Genomic DNA, 12,672 nt, shown 5'->3' with positions numbered 1-12,672 from the left:
TTGCTTGTTGATTGTCTCTCCTCACTAAAATTTAAGATCTCTGAAGTCAGGGGCTTTGTTTTGTTCAAAGCTGGCTCTCCAGGGCCTAGAACGGTGCCTGTTGTTTATTAAATGATTGAACATGAGTCACTGGATGACTAAATCATTGAATCATTAAACAAATGAAGTGACTGAATGAGTAACCACTCACTGGTTGGATGAATGAATGAGCAAAATGATTAAATGAGTGAATATGGCTGAATTAAGTAAGAACTACATTTCAAGGCCCTGTGTGCTCAACCAGCTAAAATTAAATCTAACCCTAAGTGCAGACCATCATATAGCTTTTGCTGCTGGCACCTGAGAACTACTTGCAATTAACAAACTAGGGGCTTAGACAAGATAAGGGGCTACATTTCAAGGCCCTGTGTGCTTGACCAGCTATAAATTACTGATAACCTTCCTGAGTTGTTTTTCAAGGCCTCGCCAGGTGCAGAGCGTGCGCAGTAAAGGTCAACGTGGCCTATGAATGATCTTCCACATGAGACAAACACGAGCAGGGACCCCTCGCTGGGGCTCGGACCAAGACCCAGAGGCATCACACATATATAGCATCCCAGAATAATTTCTGTTCAACTTCCCAGCAGCCTTTGTGACAGACTCCATCTTGGTTCCAGCAACCTCTGCGAGGAAGTCCATCTTGAATTCTAACTATATGCGTGTTTGATTTTCATAATCCCTCCCCTTCTCCTAGAAATCTCCACCCATCTAATGAATAAAGATAATACCTTTTTCCCATCTAAAAACTTTTATAAGCCCTAGGGAATCCTTTGTCCAGTGAGAGACTGGAGGCTAGCGTAGGTGAAACCCCTCTCCCTCTCTCCCTTGCGAGGCTTTTACTTCCTTTCTGTCCCTAATAAACCTTTGTTCACGTAGAACCACTGAGCCTCTCCTGGTCACTCTTAGTCAGAAGAAAGTAAGAACCTAAGCGGAGCTTAGTCCCGAGCTGGGAAGCCCTGCCCTGTAACAAATAGATGAGTGACTAAATGAGTGAATGATTGATTGAGTGGATGAATGACTCAATAGATAAGTGAATGAAAAAATAAAAAAAGCCAGCTGGGCTTTGGGGTTCAGATGCAGCAGGAAGGGCAGGCCTGGTCCACTTACTTGAGCGTTTCCAGAGCCTTGAGCTGAGGGAAGGTGGTGGAGAGCTGTGCCACACCTTTGTCCCCAATCTTGTTCTCACTCAGTGAGTCCAGGCTGCAGATGGAATCAGATGGGGGCCATCAGCCAGTGTCCAGGAGGTTACCTGACCCCTCCTCCCCTGACACCGGACCCCTCTGTCCCTCCAGCCCTGTTTACACTGTAGGCTAACAGCTGGCTCCAGGGCACCAGTCAGAGAGCTGGGGGACGAGGTTCTGCTCCTGGTGGGGTTGACCCCCTGATTTGTCCTTAGGAGCCCTGTGAATTTGGGCAACTTCCTGGACCCCTTTGAGCCTCAATTTCCTCACTTGTAAAGGGGGGCACGCCCCCTACCCCACCTCCCTGATGGGGTTGCTGGGAGCAGCAAGGGAGGCCACAGAGGGCAAGGGTCCAAATGTTTTTATTACTGGTGGTTCCCATCTACTGTCCCTTCCCTGCAGTGGGGTCATGGGGTGACTCGTGCCACACTGGGGAAGCAGCAGAGGAAAGAGAAAGGGACAGAGAGAAGGGCCTTCTCTCTGCATGTGCCTTGGGAGCAGGGTTGGGGATGTCAAAGCCCAAGGTCAGGGCAAGGAGGAACACCAGTCCAGGGTCTATACTCACTCCAGGTGCTGGAGGGAAGAAAAGGCTGTGAGGATCATCACCAGTTTGGGGAAAGCCTGAGGGCCTGAGACAGGGCCCAGCCTAGGAAACAAAGAGCAGGGGTGAGACCCTGAAACAGTCATGGCCCCTCAATTCTGCCCCAGCGTGGATGGAGACCAGGACACAAAAGCCAGGCCTGGTCCGAGGTTCCTCCCCTTACCTATCTTCCCAGCCCTTATCCCCCACCACCTCCATCTGGTGGGGCCACTGTCCCTTCCCTTCAGGGCAGGTTTCACAAAGCCCCTCAAGCAGCCAGCTGAGCTCCCAGCTGGAGGCTCCCCGGTTTTCATATGTGAGAGGGGACCCAATTCTCTCTCCTCCCAGCACACGCAAGCATTTGAATCCTGGCTCTGCCTTGGACTTCCTCTGGGGCTGAGGGCAAATCCCTTCACCTGAGTCTCTGCCTCCTCGAATATTTAGCCCAAACTTATGAGGTTGTTGGAAGCGTTAAGAAATTCATTCATCAAATAGGTATTGCTTCCCTATTAGGTGCCAGGCCCTGTGGAGACAGCTGTGAGCAAAACGGACAAAAATACCCTCATGGAGCTGATATTCCAGTGGGGAAGACAGGTCATCAAAGAAATGGTAAACTATCTGGTGTGTCAGATAGCAAGAGGGCAACATGGAGAAAAGAGAGGGAGTACAGATTGTACTTGCCGAACAGGCCTCACCAAGATGACATTAGAGTAAAGACCCCAAGGAGGTGAGGGCATGGGCTGTGTAGATGTCTGGGGAAAAAACGTTCCAGGCAAAGCCACAGCCAGCACAAAGGCCCTGCAGCAGGATCAAGCCTGGTGAGGGTGCAAAGCAGCAAGGAGGCCCCTGTGGCTGGGCTGGGGTGGGCCTCATGGAGTACAATGGATAAGGTTGAGGAGGTAAATGGGGGCTATTGCAGGAAGAGTCCTGCATACAAGGGGATCCACTGCAAGGCCTCTGAGCAGCTGAGTGGCCCAATCTGCTGGGTAGGATGAGGCCTATGAGGTGCCCTGCACAGTGACTGCCAGAGGAGACACCAAAATAGCATTTCCTTCCTTCCTTCCTTCCTCGGAATCTTTGCAGGGCTTCCTGCCCACAAGTGGCTGGTTTCCTGCTTCTAGGCTGTTCCACTCACAGCTGCTGTTCCCCAGAGCATAGTTCCGGCCCTGAACTAGGGGCTTTTTATGCTGAAAATAATTCATAGCCAGGAGGGGCCTTCGGTGATGGTTTTCACACATTTCCTCTTTCAGCAATATTTTTACCTCTGCACAAATAAGGCACCTTATCTCTGTTCAAAACAAGAGACGCCTGGCCTTTTCTGAGGCTTCTGGGGGACAGGGCAGCAGTGATCAGCTCCCCTGGTGGCCTTGGACCAATCACTTAACCTCACTGGGCCTCAGCTTTTCCATTCGTAACATGGGTAAGATAATGACTGTCTCCCAGAGCAGCTCTTGAGATTAATGTGATTATACATAAATATTTGTATATGAATACATATACACATGTATACATAAAAAACCAAAACCACCCCTGTTGCTGTTGCATTGATTTGGACTCACAGCAACCCTACAGGACACAGTAGAACTGCCCCAGATGGTTTCCAAGGAGCGGCTGGTGGATTCGAACTGCTGACCTTTTTGGTTAGCAGCCGAGCTCTTAACCACTGTGCCACCAGGGTTCTATACATATATATATATCAAACAAAACACACTGCCATTGCCTTATAGGGTTTCCAAGGCTATAAATCTTTATGGAAGCAGACTGCCACATCTTTCTCCCCTGGAGTGGTTGGTGGATTTCGAACTGCCAACATTTTGGTTAGCAGCCAAGCACTTTGACTGCACCACTAGGGCTCTCTCTCTCTCTCTCTATATGCACGTATATATATGTGTGTGTGTATGTGTGTGTGTGTGTGTATATATATATATATACACACACACAGGGTAGAACTGCCCCATATGGTTTCCAAGGAGTGCCTGGTGGATTTGAACTGCCAACCTTTTGGTTAGCAGCCATAGCTCTTAACCACTATGCCACCAGGGTTCCTACATATATATGTGCATATATGTATGTACATATACAAAAAAAACCCAAACTCGTTGCTGTTAAGTCGACTCCAACTCATAGTGACCCTATAGTTCAGAGCAGAACTGTCCCATAAGGTTTCCAGGGAGCAGCTGGTAGATTTAACTGCCAACCTTTTGGTCAGCAGCCATAGCTCTTAACCACTATGCACACATACACATACATACACACATACGGCGAAACCTGTAAGAGCTGGAACTCAATGAGACTGCCTTGTTTTTCCAGATCTCAAAAGATTTCCACCTTTGACAGAGTGTAGTCTTACCACTTTTCTATTGCTTGTTTTAGTGGAAAATAAAATTTGAGTTGTCCTTCTCTGACAGGTTTCTACTTTACACAGGTTCCAGCTTTAGCATGTATGTATATTTGTATACATGTATGTATTTGTGTTTTAAATGTATGTATACGTTATACGTATATATACACACATACATCTAAAATGTGTGTGTGTGTGTGTGTGTGTGTGTAAATGCACTCATCATTAGAAAACTTTATACCTCAACACTAATTTAGGACCAAACATTAATTTAGCATTTTCCTTTGTTGGGGCTCAGTTGATCTGACTTCTCTGACTTTCGACAAATGACTCAAAGTCTCCAGGCCTCAGTGTCTGCATCTGTACAATGGAGAGATAACAATGCCCCCAGAAAGGATCATGAGAGACAATAGAGGTGAAAGTGCTTTGCAAGTGGAAAGGCTTTGTTCGGACAGACAGACCTAAGTATAATGATAATTAGTGCTGCTCCCTCACAGACCCTGTGCCCATGGACTACCCCTTGGCAGTGGCCTAGGTGCAGCTGGGCTACCAAGTGCTCACTGAATCTCCATTTCTGTCACCCTGGCAGCACTGCCAAGGATGGCAACACCCAGCCCTGGTTGCACTAGGGTGGCTAACCATCCTGGTTTGCCTGGGACTGAGGGGCTTTCTGGGCTGTGAGACTTTCAGTGCTAAAATCAGGACAGTCCTGGACAAGCCAAAATGGTTGGTTACCCTAGCCGTACATCAAAATTTCAAATGGGTTCTCCAAACTGGGGGAGATTCCTTGGTCTGGGCCCCTGGGTAGAGAGTGAGATCTGAGAGTTTGCATGTTCAAAGCATCAATAAATCTGATGTGCAACCAGGGTTGAGAACCAAGGCCTGGGGTGGGCCAGACATCTGGGGTTTAGAAGGTGGTATTGACCAGGGCTGTTATGCTCCTCTGGGGAGTTCAACCCTTGGCCTTTCTTGACCACTCCAGCCCCTGTTTGTTCCTCCTGTCTCTCAGCTCTCAGTGGTTTGTTTCCCTTTTTGCTTTGGCTACCAGAAAACTCAGTGCTAAATTCTTGGTTGCACTGTTACAATCAGGTAGGACCTTAGCTCAGATAAAGTATGTCTGGAAATGAGCAAGCTCAGGCAGAGCGGGTATTGTGCAGTCTGTGAGCAGACCAGGGAAAAGGACTCAAATGGTGGTCACGGCTACATCCTCCTAAGGGAGGTCGTGGGCAGGAGCCACACTGGGCCCTCTCCTACCCCTGGAAGATGACAATTCCTGGAAAATCTTTTCCCCTCTTCCCCTGATGGCCTCCCCACCTGGCTCACTCAGACTTGTTTGCCAAAGTTCAATGCAGATACCACCTCCTCCAGGAAGCTCCCCTAGCCTCCCTCAAGTCTGAGCTCTACAACCCTCATGCATCCTGCCACTCATCACAGTAGCTGGTAACTGTCTATTTACGCTAGACTGTAAGCTCCTTGAGGACAGGGGCCTTGGTCATTCTGGAGCTTCGCACAGAGTACGTGCTCAATAACTACCCACAATGAGTGAATGAATAAGCAAATGTGCATGTTAACCAGCAAATAGGCCAGGTAGTGTCCACCCAAAAAACTCCACCAGTAGTTCGGACCAGCCATCCCCAGCTGCTGGAAGCTGGCTAGAGGGTACGAATGATTCTAAGGACCCATCTCCCTTCTGGCAGCTCAAGCTGAGTTAGCACTGAAGAAAAACCACCCCTTTGCTTACGCAAACTCCAGCTTCTTTAGGTCCCGGACAGCAGGAAGTTCCCCAGCAGCATCTTCTGTGGGACTCCTTGTCCTAGAGAGAAGAGGTGATGTTAGGGGGAGCAGGCTCTTTACCTGTGCTGAGCCTCTACCTATCTCTCCATGATACCTGCCTCTGGGGCCAGAATTACCCGAAAGGAGTACTGTCCTAGGGGCTGTTGCTGCCCTGCTGAAAAGAAATATCTCAGGACAAAGACATTATTCAGGGATGACTATGTGTTTTGTGGAAAAGAGTCTCAGAGCAGGCACCAGCACCTAGCCCAGAGGGCACATAGTAGGTGCTCAAATGTGTGGTGAAGTAATGAGCGAGACAGCCTGTTCTGTGCTCAAGTTTCTTCTGCGCCCTGGACCTTATCTCTACCATCTGTAAAATGGGGCAGAACTGGTCCTTGCTTCCTCAAAGGCTGGCTAGAGGTGCGGCTTCTGTCACTAGATGCAGAAGGCAGCCTTATTAACTCCTAGCAGGGGACAGCTTCAGTTTTGGTTGAATTGTGTCTCCCAAAAAGATATGTTTAAGCCCTAACCTCTGGTGTCCATGAACGTGACCTTGTTTGGAAATAGGGTCTCTGAAGATGTTATCAGTTAACATAAGGTCACACTAGAGTAGGGTAGGCTTCAAACCCAGTGACTGGTGTGTCCTCATAAGAAGAGAGAACACACAGATATGCATACAGGAAAGAAGGCCATGTGAAGACAGAGGCAGACATGGGCCAAGGAACACCAGGGACTGCCAGGAACCACCAGAAGCTAGGAAGAGGCAAGGAAGGATCTCCCTCTAGAGCCTTCTGAGGGAACGTGGCCCTGCCGACTCCTTGAATTCAGCCTGCTGACCTCCAGAACTGAGAGACAAAAATTTCTGTTGTTTTAAGCCACCCACTTTGTGGTGTTTGTTATGGCAGTCCTAAGAAACTAAGACAGTTTCTCCTTGGCTGTAGGACAAAGCTTTAAGTCCTGGGGTCTCTGCTTGGGTGGCCCACTGCAGTGAGAGGTTCTGAGTCACCGTTGCCCAGGGGGAGGGCACAGGGTGTCACCAACGGGAGGAGGCGCTGAAAGTGCTGAGGACAAACTTGACTTTCGGTCCTGCACTCCTTCAACCTGCAAGGCAGGGAGGAGCAATACCCCTCATCCATCTCCCCCTCACCTCTGGATCCGCACGAGGTTGCCCAGGTCTTCCACGTCCTTCAGGGACATAGCCTTGAAAGGCTCGATGGTGAACTTCTCCTCTGCTGCCTGGAGTAGCTTGGCCTCCCCACGCTGCTGCAGGGACTCCCACAGCCCCACCGTGTCACTCAGGCCAGCCCTGTGGAGGGAGGGTCTCAGACCCAGGCACCACGACTGGGCAAAACCACTTCATGAAGGGACCTCCCTACCTAGTCAAATGCTTTCCTTCCTCAGCCCAACCCCTACCTTCTCCAGAAAGCCTTCTATGATCACTCTAGCCCTTACTGATTCCTCCTTTTGCTCAACTCTTGCAGTGGCTCTGTTTCCCTTTTTACTTTGACCATCAGGAAGCTCAGAGCTAAATTCTTGTTGGAACCACGACAATTGTGTAGAACCTTACAGCTTGAGTAAAGTATGTCTGGGAGGAAGACAGGAGGGATTCTTTGGAGTTTAGGGTTTAGTGATTATGCAGATTACTGAAGGACTTAAATGAGCCAAATTCAGGAATTAAGTAACTTCATCCTGAGTGTGGTAGAGTGACCTGAAGGGTTGTAAGCAGAGGAGGGATCTGATCAGATCTGAGTCCAGGGAAGACTGCTCTGGTGGCTGACTGGAAAGTGAAGTGAAGGAGAGAATGGAGGCAGGGAGGCCAAACGGAGGCTGTGACTTTAATGCAAGCATGAGAAATGGTGGCTTGCTCACAGGACAGAGAGAAGAAAATGCATTTGAATCCAGATCAGTCTTAGAGTCTAGACATGGCCTAGTGCCTGGCATGTAAACAAAAAAACCCATTGCCATCAACATGATTCTAACTCATGGCGACTCCTGTGTTACAAAGTAGAACTGCTCAGTAGGGTTTTCTTGGCTGCAGTCTCTATGGAAGCAGATCACCAGGCCTCTCTTCTTTGGAGCTGCTGGGTGAGTTTCAGCCTCCACCTTTAGGTTAGTAGTCAAGCGCAAACCATTTGTGCCACCTGAGGCATTCCTGGCACATAGCAGGACTTCCAAGATTGGTTGAGTAAATCATGCTGCCTCTTCTGGCTGTTTGGCCTTGGACAAACTACTGACCCTTTCTGAGCCTCAGCTTCCACCTTTTAAAAATGGGAGAAATCAGTTCTGCCCCTCCCCCTGCTCCTGCTACATATACTAAGCGAAACCCCGTAGAGCAAACACTACGTACAGCATCAAGACCACAGTAAGTGCTTGACCCAAAGGAGCCCCTCTCCTGCCCCCACCTGAAACGGGAGACACAGCTGAGTCCCACGAGGCTCTGCAGTCCAGGGGGGTCAATGCCAGTACTGCGGAGGTCCAGGGAGAAGTCACGGCCAGCCGCCTCCAAGGCCCTGCCCAGCATGTGGGTGTCAGAGGGTGTGAGCCGGGTGCCCAGGAAGGAGAGGTGGGCTGGGAGCCCACACACCACGTGCTGCCAGAGCCCAGCATCCCTTGCCTCGTGGACGCAGTGCAGCAGCTCCAGCAGCCGCCCGGCCGGCAATGTCCCAGGCTGTAGCCGCTTCAGGTACCGCATGAGCACCTTCTGCTTCCTGTCTACCTGCGTGGCTGCTGCCGGCCCAGCCAGGGCTCCCAGGCAGTGGGAGTACGGCTGGAAGATCAGCCCAGCCAGGAAGCATGGCACGCCCTCCAGCCAGTTGTCATAAGGCCGTTTCTTGCGTGGGGTCAACGCCAAATACTGTGGCAGCTCCTTGTCCTTGATTTCACTGCTCAGCGCCAGCCACACGGCTCCCAGGAAGCACTGCAGCAGGAAGCTGGAGAAGGCCAGCTCGGCCCCCGGAGCCCCCGGGCAGGCTTGAACCAGGCCTTTCACCATGGCCCAGGCCTTGACCTCCGCCGACGGGAGCTGGGCCTCCTCCAGGGTGCTGCGGTGCCCTCGGCCCAGCTCCCAGGCTAGCTTGGCCAGCTTCATCAGGGCCCCTGGGGGTCCATCCTGGGCAGCCGGGCTTAGCAGACTAACAAAGACCTCTGTGAGCGTGGAGGGCAGCTGGGCCCTCTCGTCCAGCCCCACCAGGGCCTCACAGAGCCGGCACACTGCCTGGCACAGTGTGGGGCTGTGGCTGTGGCTGAAGAGGAACGACTGGCCACGGATGAGCTTCAGGGCCCTTTCTTGGTGCTCAGCTGAACGTTCAAAGTAGCCCATCACGTAGGCCTCAGCCTGTTCAGCGGAGAAGCCGGCCATCTCAAACAGGCTGTCGGCCTTGGCCAGGCTCTGGGCAAGGCGGCCCCGGGGCCGGGCGGTGAGCAGCAGCGTGCAGCCCCGGAGCAGCTTGCGCTGGAAGAGGCCGGCCAGCAGCCCCCGAAGGGAGCGGGGTTCTGTGGGCGGGGGGCCACATGCACTGTGCAGGAAGCTGTCTTGGGCTTCAAGTTCCTCAAAGGCATCCAGGATGAGCAGCACACGGTCGGGCCACCTCAAAATGTGACGGAAGACCTCCTCGTCCGTGGGTGATGGCTGTGGGCCCAGGGAGAAGAGCAGATCCTGCAGGCGGTAGGTGTCCCCCGGATGGTCCAAACAGGGGCAGGGCAGGTAGAAGACGAAGTCGTACTGTGGCAGTTGGCCACGGGCCCAGGCCCGGCTCACAGCCCGGGCCCAGCAGCTCTTACCCTGCCCTGCCTTCCCCAGCACGGCAATCACCTGTGTCTCACGCCGCCGTCGGTGGTCACCAGCAGCCAATAGCACCTCCGCCAGACCCTCGCGGGCCCGCTGCCGCTCTGACCAGTCCTGGGTGGCCAGCTCCCTCTCTTGGCCCTTGTTGCTGCTCCTCTCTAGCCGCGCCCGCACCAGCTCCACCTCCACCAGGATGCCATCCAGGCCTGCGGGCTCAGACAGGTACCGGTCCCGCAGCAAGTGGCAGAAGCGCTCCACCGCCTCTGCAATGGCCAGGGGGTAGGGGGGTGCTGAGTGATAGGATGCCCACCATGAGGGCAACCCTGCCACTGTTACTTCTTCATCCATTCCCCATGCAGTCTTCCTCTACTGCCTTCTTCCTTGACTGCCTCATTCAGTCATCTACACAATTGCTCATGCATTCATTCATTCCCACAGCCATTCATTCACCCATCTTCTTCCTCATTTAAGGAGCCCTGGTGGTACAATGGTTAAGTGCTCAGCTATTAACCAAAAAGTCAGTAGTTCAAACCTACCAGCTGCTCCGTGGGAGAAAGATGTGGCAGTCTGCTTCCGTAAATATTACAGCCTTGGGAACTCTGTGGGCCAGTTCTACTCTGTCCTACAGGGTCACTATGAGTTGGAGTTTGACTTGATGGCAATGGGTTTTGTTCTTCTTCATTTATCTATGCGCTTCTTTTACTCCTTTACTTATTCCTTTATTTATTCAGTAACATAGCAGTAGTGTAATCTTGAGCAAGCTATGTACCCCACTATGCCTCAGTTTCTTCATCTGTAAAATGGGGATAGTAATAGTGCCTTCTTCATAGGGTCATTAGTAACTTCAACGATTCAATACATCTAAAGTGCTTGAGGCATCCCTGGGTGATACAAATGGTTAAGCACTCGGTGTGAACTAAAAGGTTGGAGATTTGAGTCAACCCAGAGACATCTCAGAAAAAAGGTCTGGCAATTTATGTCCAAAAAGTTAGCCACTGAAAACCCTGCAAAGCACAGTTTTATTCTAACACACATGGGCCACCATGTGTCAGAATCAACTCAATAGCAACTGCTTTTTTTTTTTTTTTAAGTGCTCAGAGTAGTACCAGAGCCCCTAAGTGGCACAAATGTTTAAGCATCCAACTATTAGCCAAAAGGATGGTGGTTCAAACCACTCAGAGGAGTCTCAGAAGAGAGGCCCGGTGATTTGCTTCCAAAAGTTCACAGCCTTGAAAACTCTATGGAACACAGCTGTACTCTGCACATATGGGGTTACCATGAGCTGGCGTCAACTTGAGAGTGACTAACGATAATAACAAGAGTAGTACCTTGCACAGAGTAAGCACTTAGTAATTCAGCCTTTCTCTTATATACTCTTTTATTTCTACCCTTCTCCCATACCCATCAACTTCATTCACCTACTCACTCAGTCGCCCACTCTTCCCTCATTCAGTCTCTCAGCCTCACAAACTACATGTCAACACCTAGATGGGCTTGATTACTTCCATGAGTGATGGACTATGTGAGATATATTTACAACGACAAAAAAAAAAAAAAAAAGAGTAGCTGCTAAGGCTGCTATGTAAAACCAAAAACCTCATGGAATTTGGTTTCTTGTTTTGGAGGTTTAGAGTTATGGTTTCATGGGGGATTTCAGTTAATTGGCCTAACAGAATGTTTAGTGCCTCTGTCCTACCTCCTACTTCAATGTGTAGTGCCTGGGGTCTTAAAAGCTTGCAAGCGGTCATCCAAGACACAACAATTGGTCTCATTTGCCTCTGTTGTTACAGAGATAGAAGGAGAATCAAGAATAGAAGGAGGATGTGGAATATGTGGCTAATTGCTTCCGTGAACAACTGTCTCCTTTGCCATGAGACCAGAAGACCTGGGTGATACCCAGCTACCATCATTGAACATTTTGGTCAAAGGCTCTATAGAAGAATCCTGATCAAAAGGGGGAAAATGTAGAACAGAATTTCAAATTCTCATGGACTCCAGGCTTCCTGAAACCATGAAGTTTGAGTGAACTCCTGAAACTATTGCCCTGAGATCATCTTTAAACCTTAAGTCAAAAATATCCCAGAAGTCTTCTTAAAACTAAGTAATAGTTTAGCTGAACTAGTAAAAAAAAATGTCTGCCTTGAGCATTATGCTCTTTTAAGAACTATCTGTATGGGATCAAACTGACAACAGCAACTGGAAAGATTAGATAGAAACTGTAGGGGGCAGTGAATTTATGTTAATGGGAGGAACAACTCAGAAAAGGAGGGTGAGAATAGTTATACAACTCAAAGTTAATGTCACTAAGTAGTATGTGTAGAAACTGCTGAATTGATGTATGTTTTGTTGTGTATATTCTCACCCACAACAACAAAATAAAATTATATTAAAATTTTTGAAAAATAAATAGAAATAAGAACAATTAAAAAAGTGAGTGATGGAATAAATGCTTAAGTGGTGGAGTAAACAAATGAGTTAGTGAATGAATGGATGAGTGAGCCAACAAATAAGGGACTGAGTAAATGTCGAGTTAATGAAGGGGTGAAGCACAGCCAGACTTGGGCTTCTGCCTCCAGGCTCCCACCCAGTGGAGCAGAGGGATCACGTCACCACTCACCAGACCGTTTTGGAATCTTGCCGGAGACCTCAAGATCTGCTGGGCATTGGGTGGGGAACAGTTTGTCCTCTGGATATAAAGAAGCTGGTGTCAAAGTCGGAGTGAGGGTGCCCCTGGAGACACCCTCCCTCTGGGGCACCCCCAGGGACTCCCTCCTTCTGTGGCGTTCAGACTTCCGAGCTTCGGTAAATCAGCCAGCCCAGGGCAGAACCCACACGAACTGAGCCTCCCCACAACAGAGGTTGTAAGATGGTGGCCCAAGGCAGGATCTGGCTCAAAGACATCTTTCTTGGCCAACAGTACTTTTTTTTTAAAGTTATAGTTTTATATCTATGTACATATATATATATGTATACA

At 49.8% G+C, this 12,672-nt stretch overlaps 1 protein-coding gene across 6 annotated transcripts in view; it reads right to left on the bottom strand.

The window, feature by feature from the left end:
- Positions 1–12,672, bottom strand: part of CIITA (class II major histocompatibility complex transactivator) — a 61,974-nt gene that overhangs the window by 6,881 nt on the left and 42,421 nt on the right. For all 6 annotated transcript variants that reach the window (XM_049902882.1, XM_049902883.1, XM_049902884.1 and 3 more), the window contains 6 exons: positions 12,316–12,384; positions 8,317–9,961; positions 7,062–7,220; positions 5,883–5,954; positions 1,786–1,866; positions 1,147–1,239 (listed from right to left, as the gene is read on the bottom strand). In XM_049902882.1, coding sequence (XP_049758839.1) covers positions 1,147–1,239; positions 1,786–1,866; positions 5,883–5,954; positions 7,062–7,220; positions 8,317–9,961; positions 12,316–12,384 — 2,119 coding nt within the window. The remainder of the gene's footprint in view (positions 1–1,146; positions 1,240–1,785; positions 1,867–5,882; positions 5,955–7,061; positions 7,221–8,316; positions 9,962–12,315; positions 12,385–12,672) is intronic.

This window comes from Elephas maximus, chromosome 12 (assembly GCF_024166365.1).
Source record: "Elephas maximus indicus isolate mEleMax1 chromosome 12, mEleMax1 primary haplotype, whole genome shotgun sequence".
Taxonomy (NCBI): Eukaryota; Metazoa; Chordata; class Mammalia; order Proboscidea; family Elephantidae; genus Elephas; species Elephas maximus.
The sequence above is the reverse complement of the archived record's forward strand: the minus strand, read 5'-3'. Positions and strand labels throughout refer to the sequence as shown.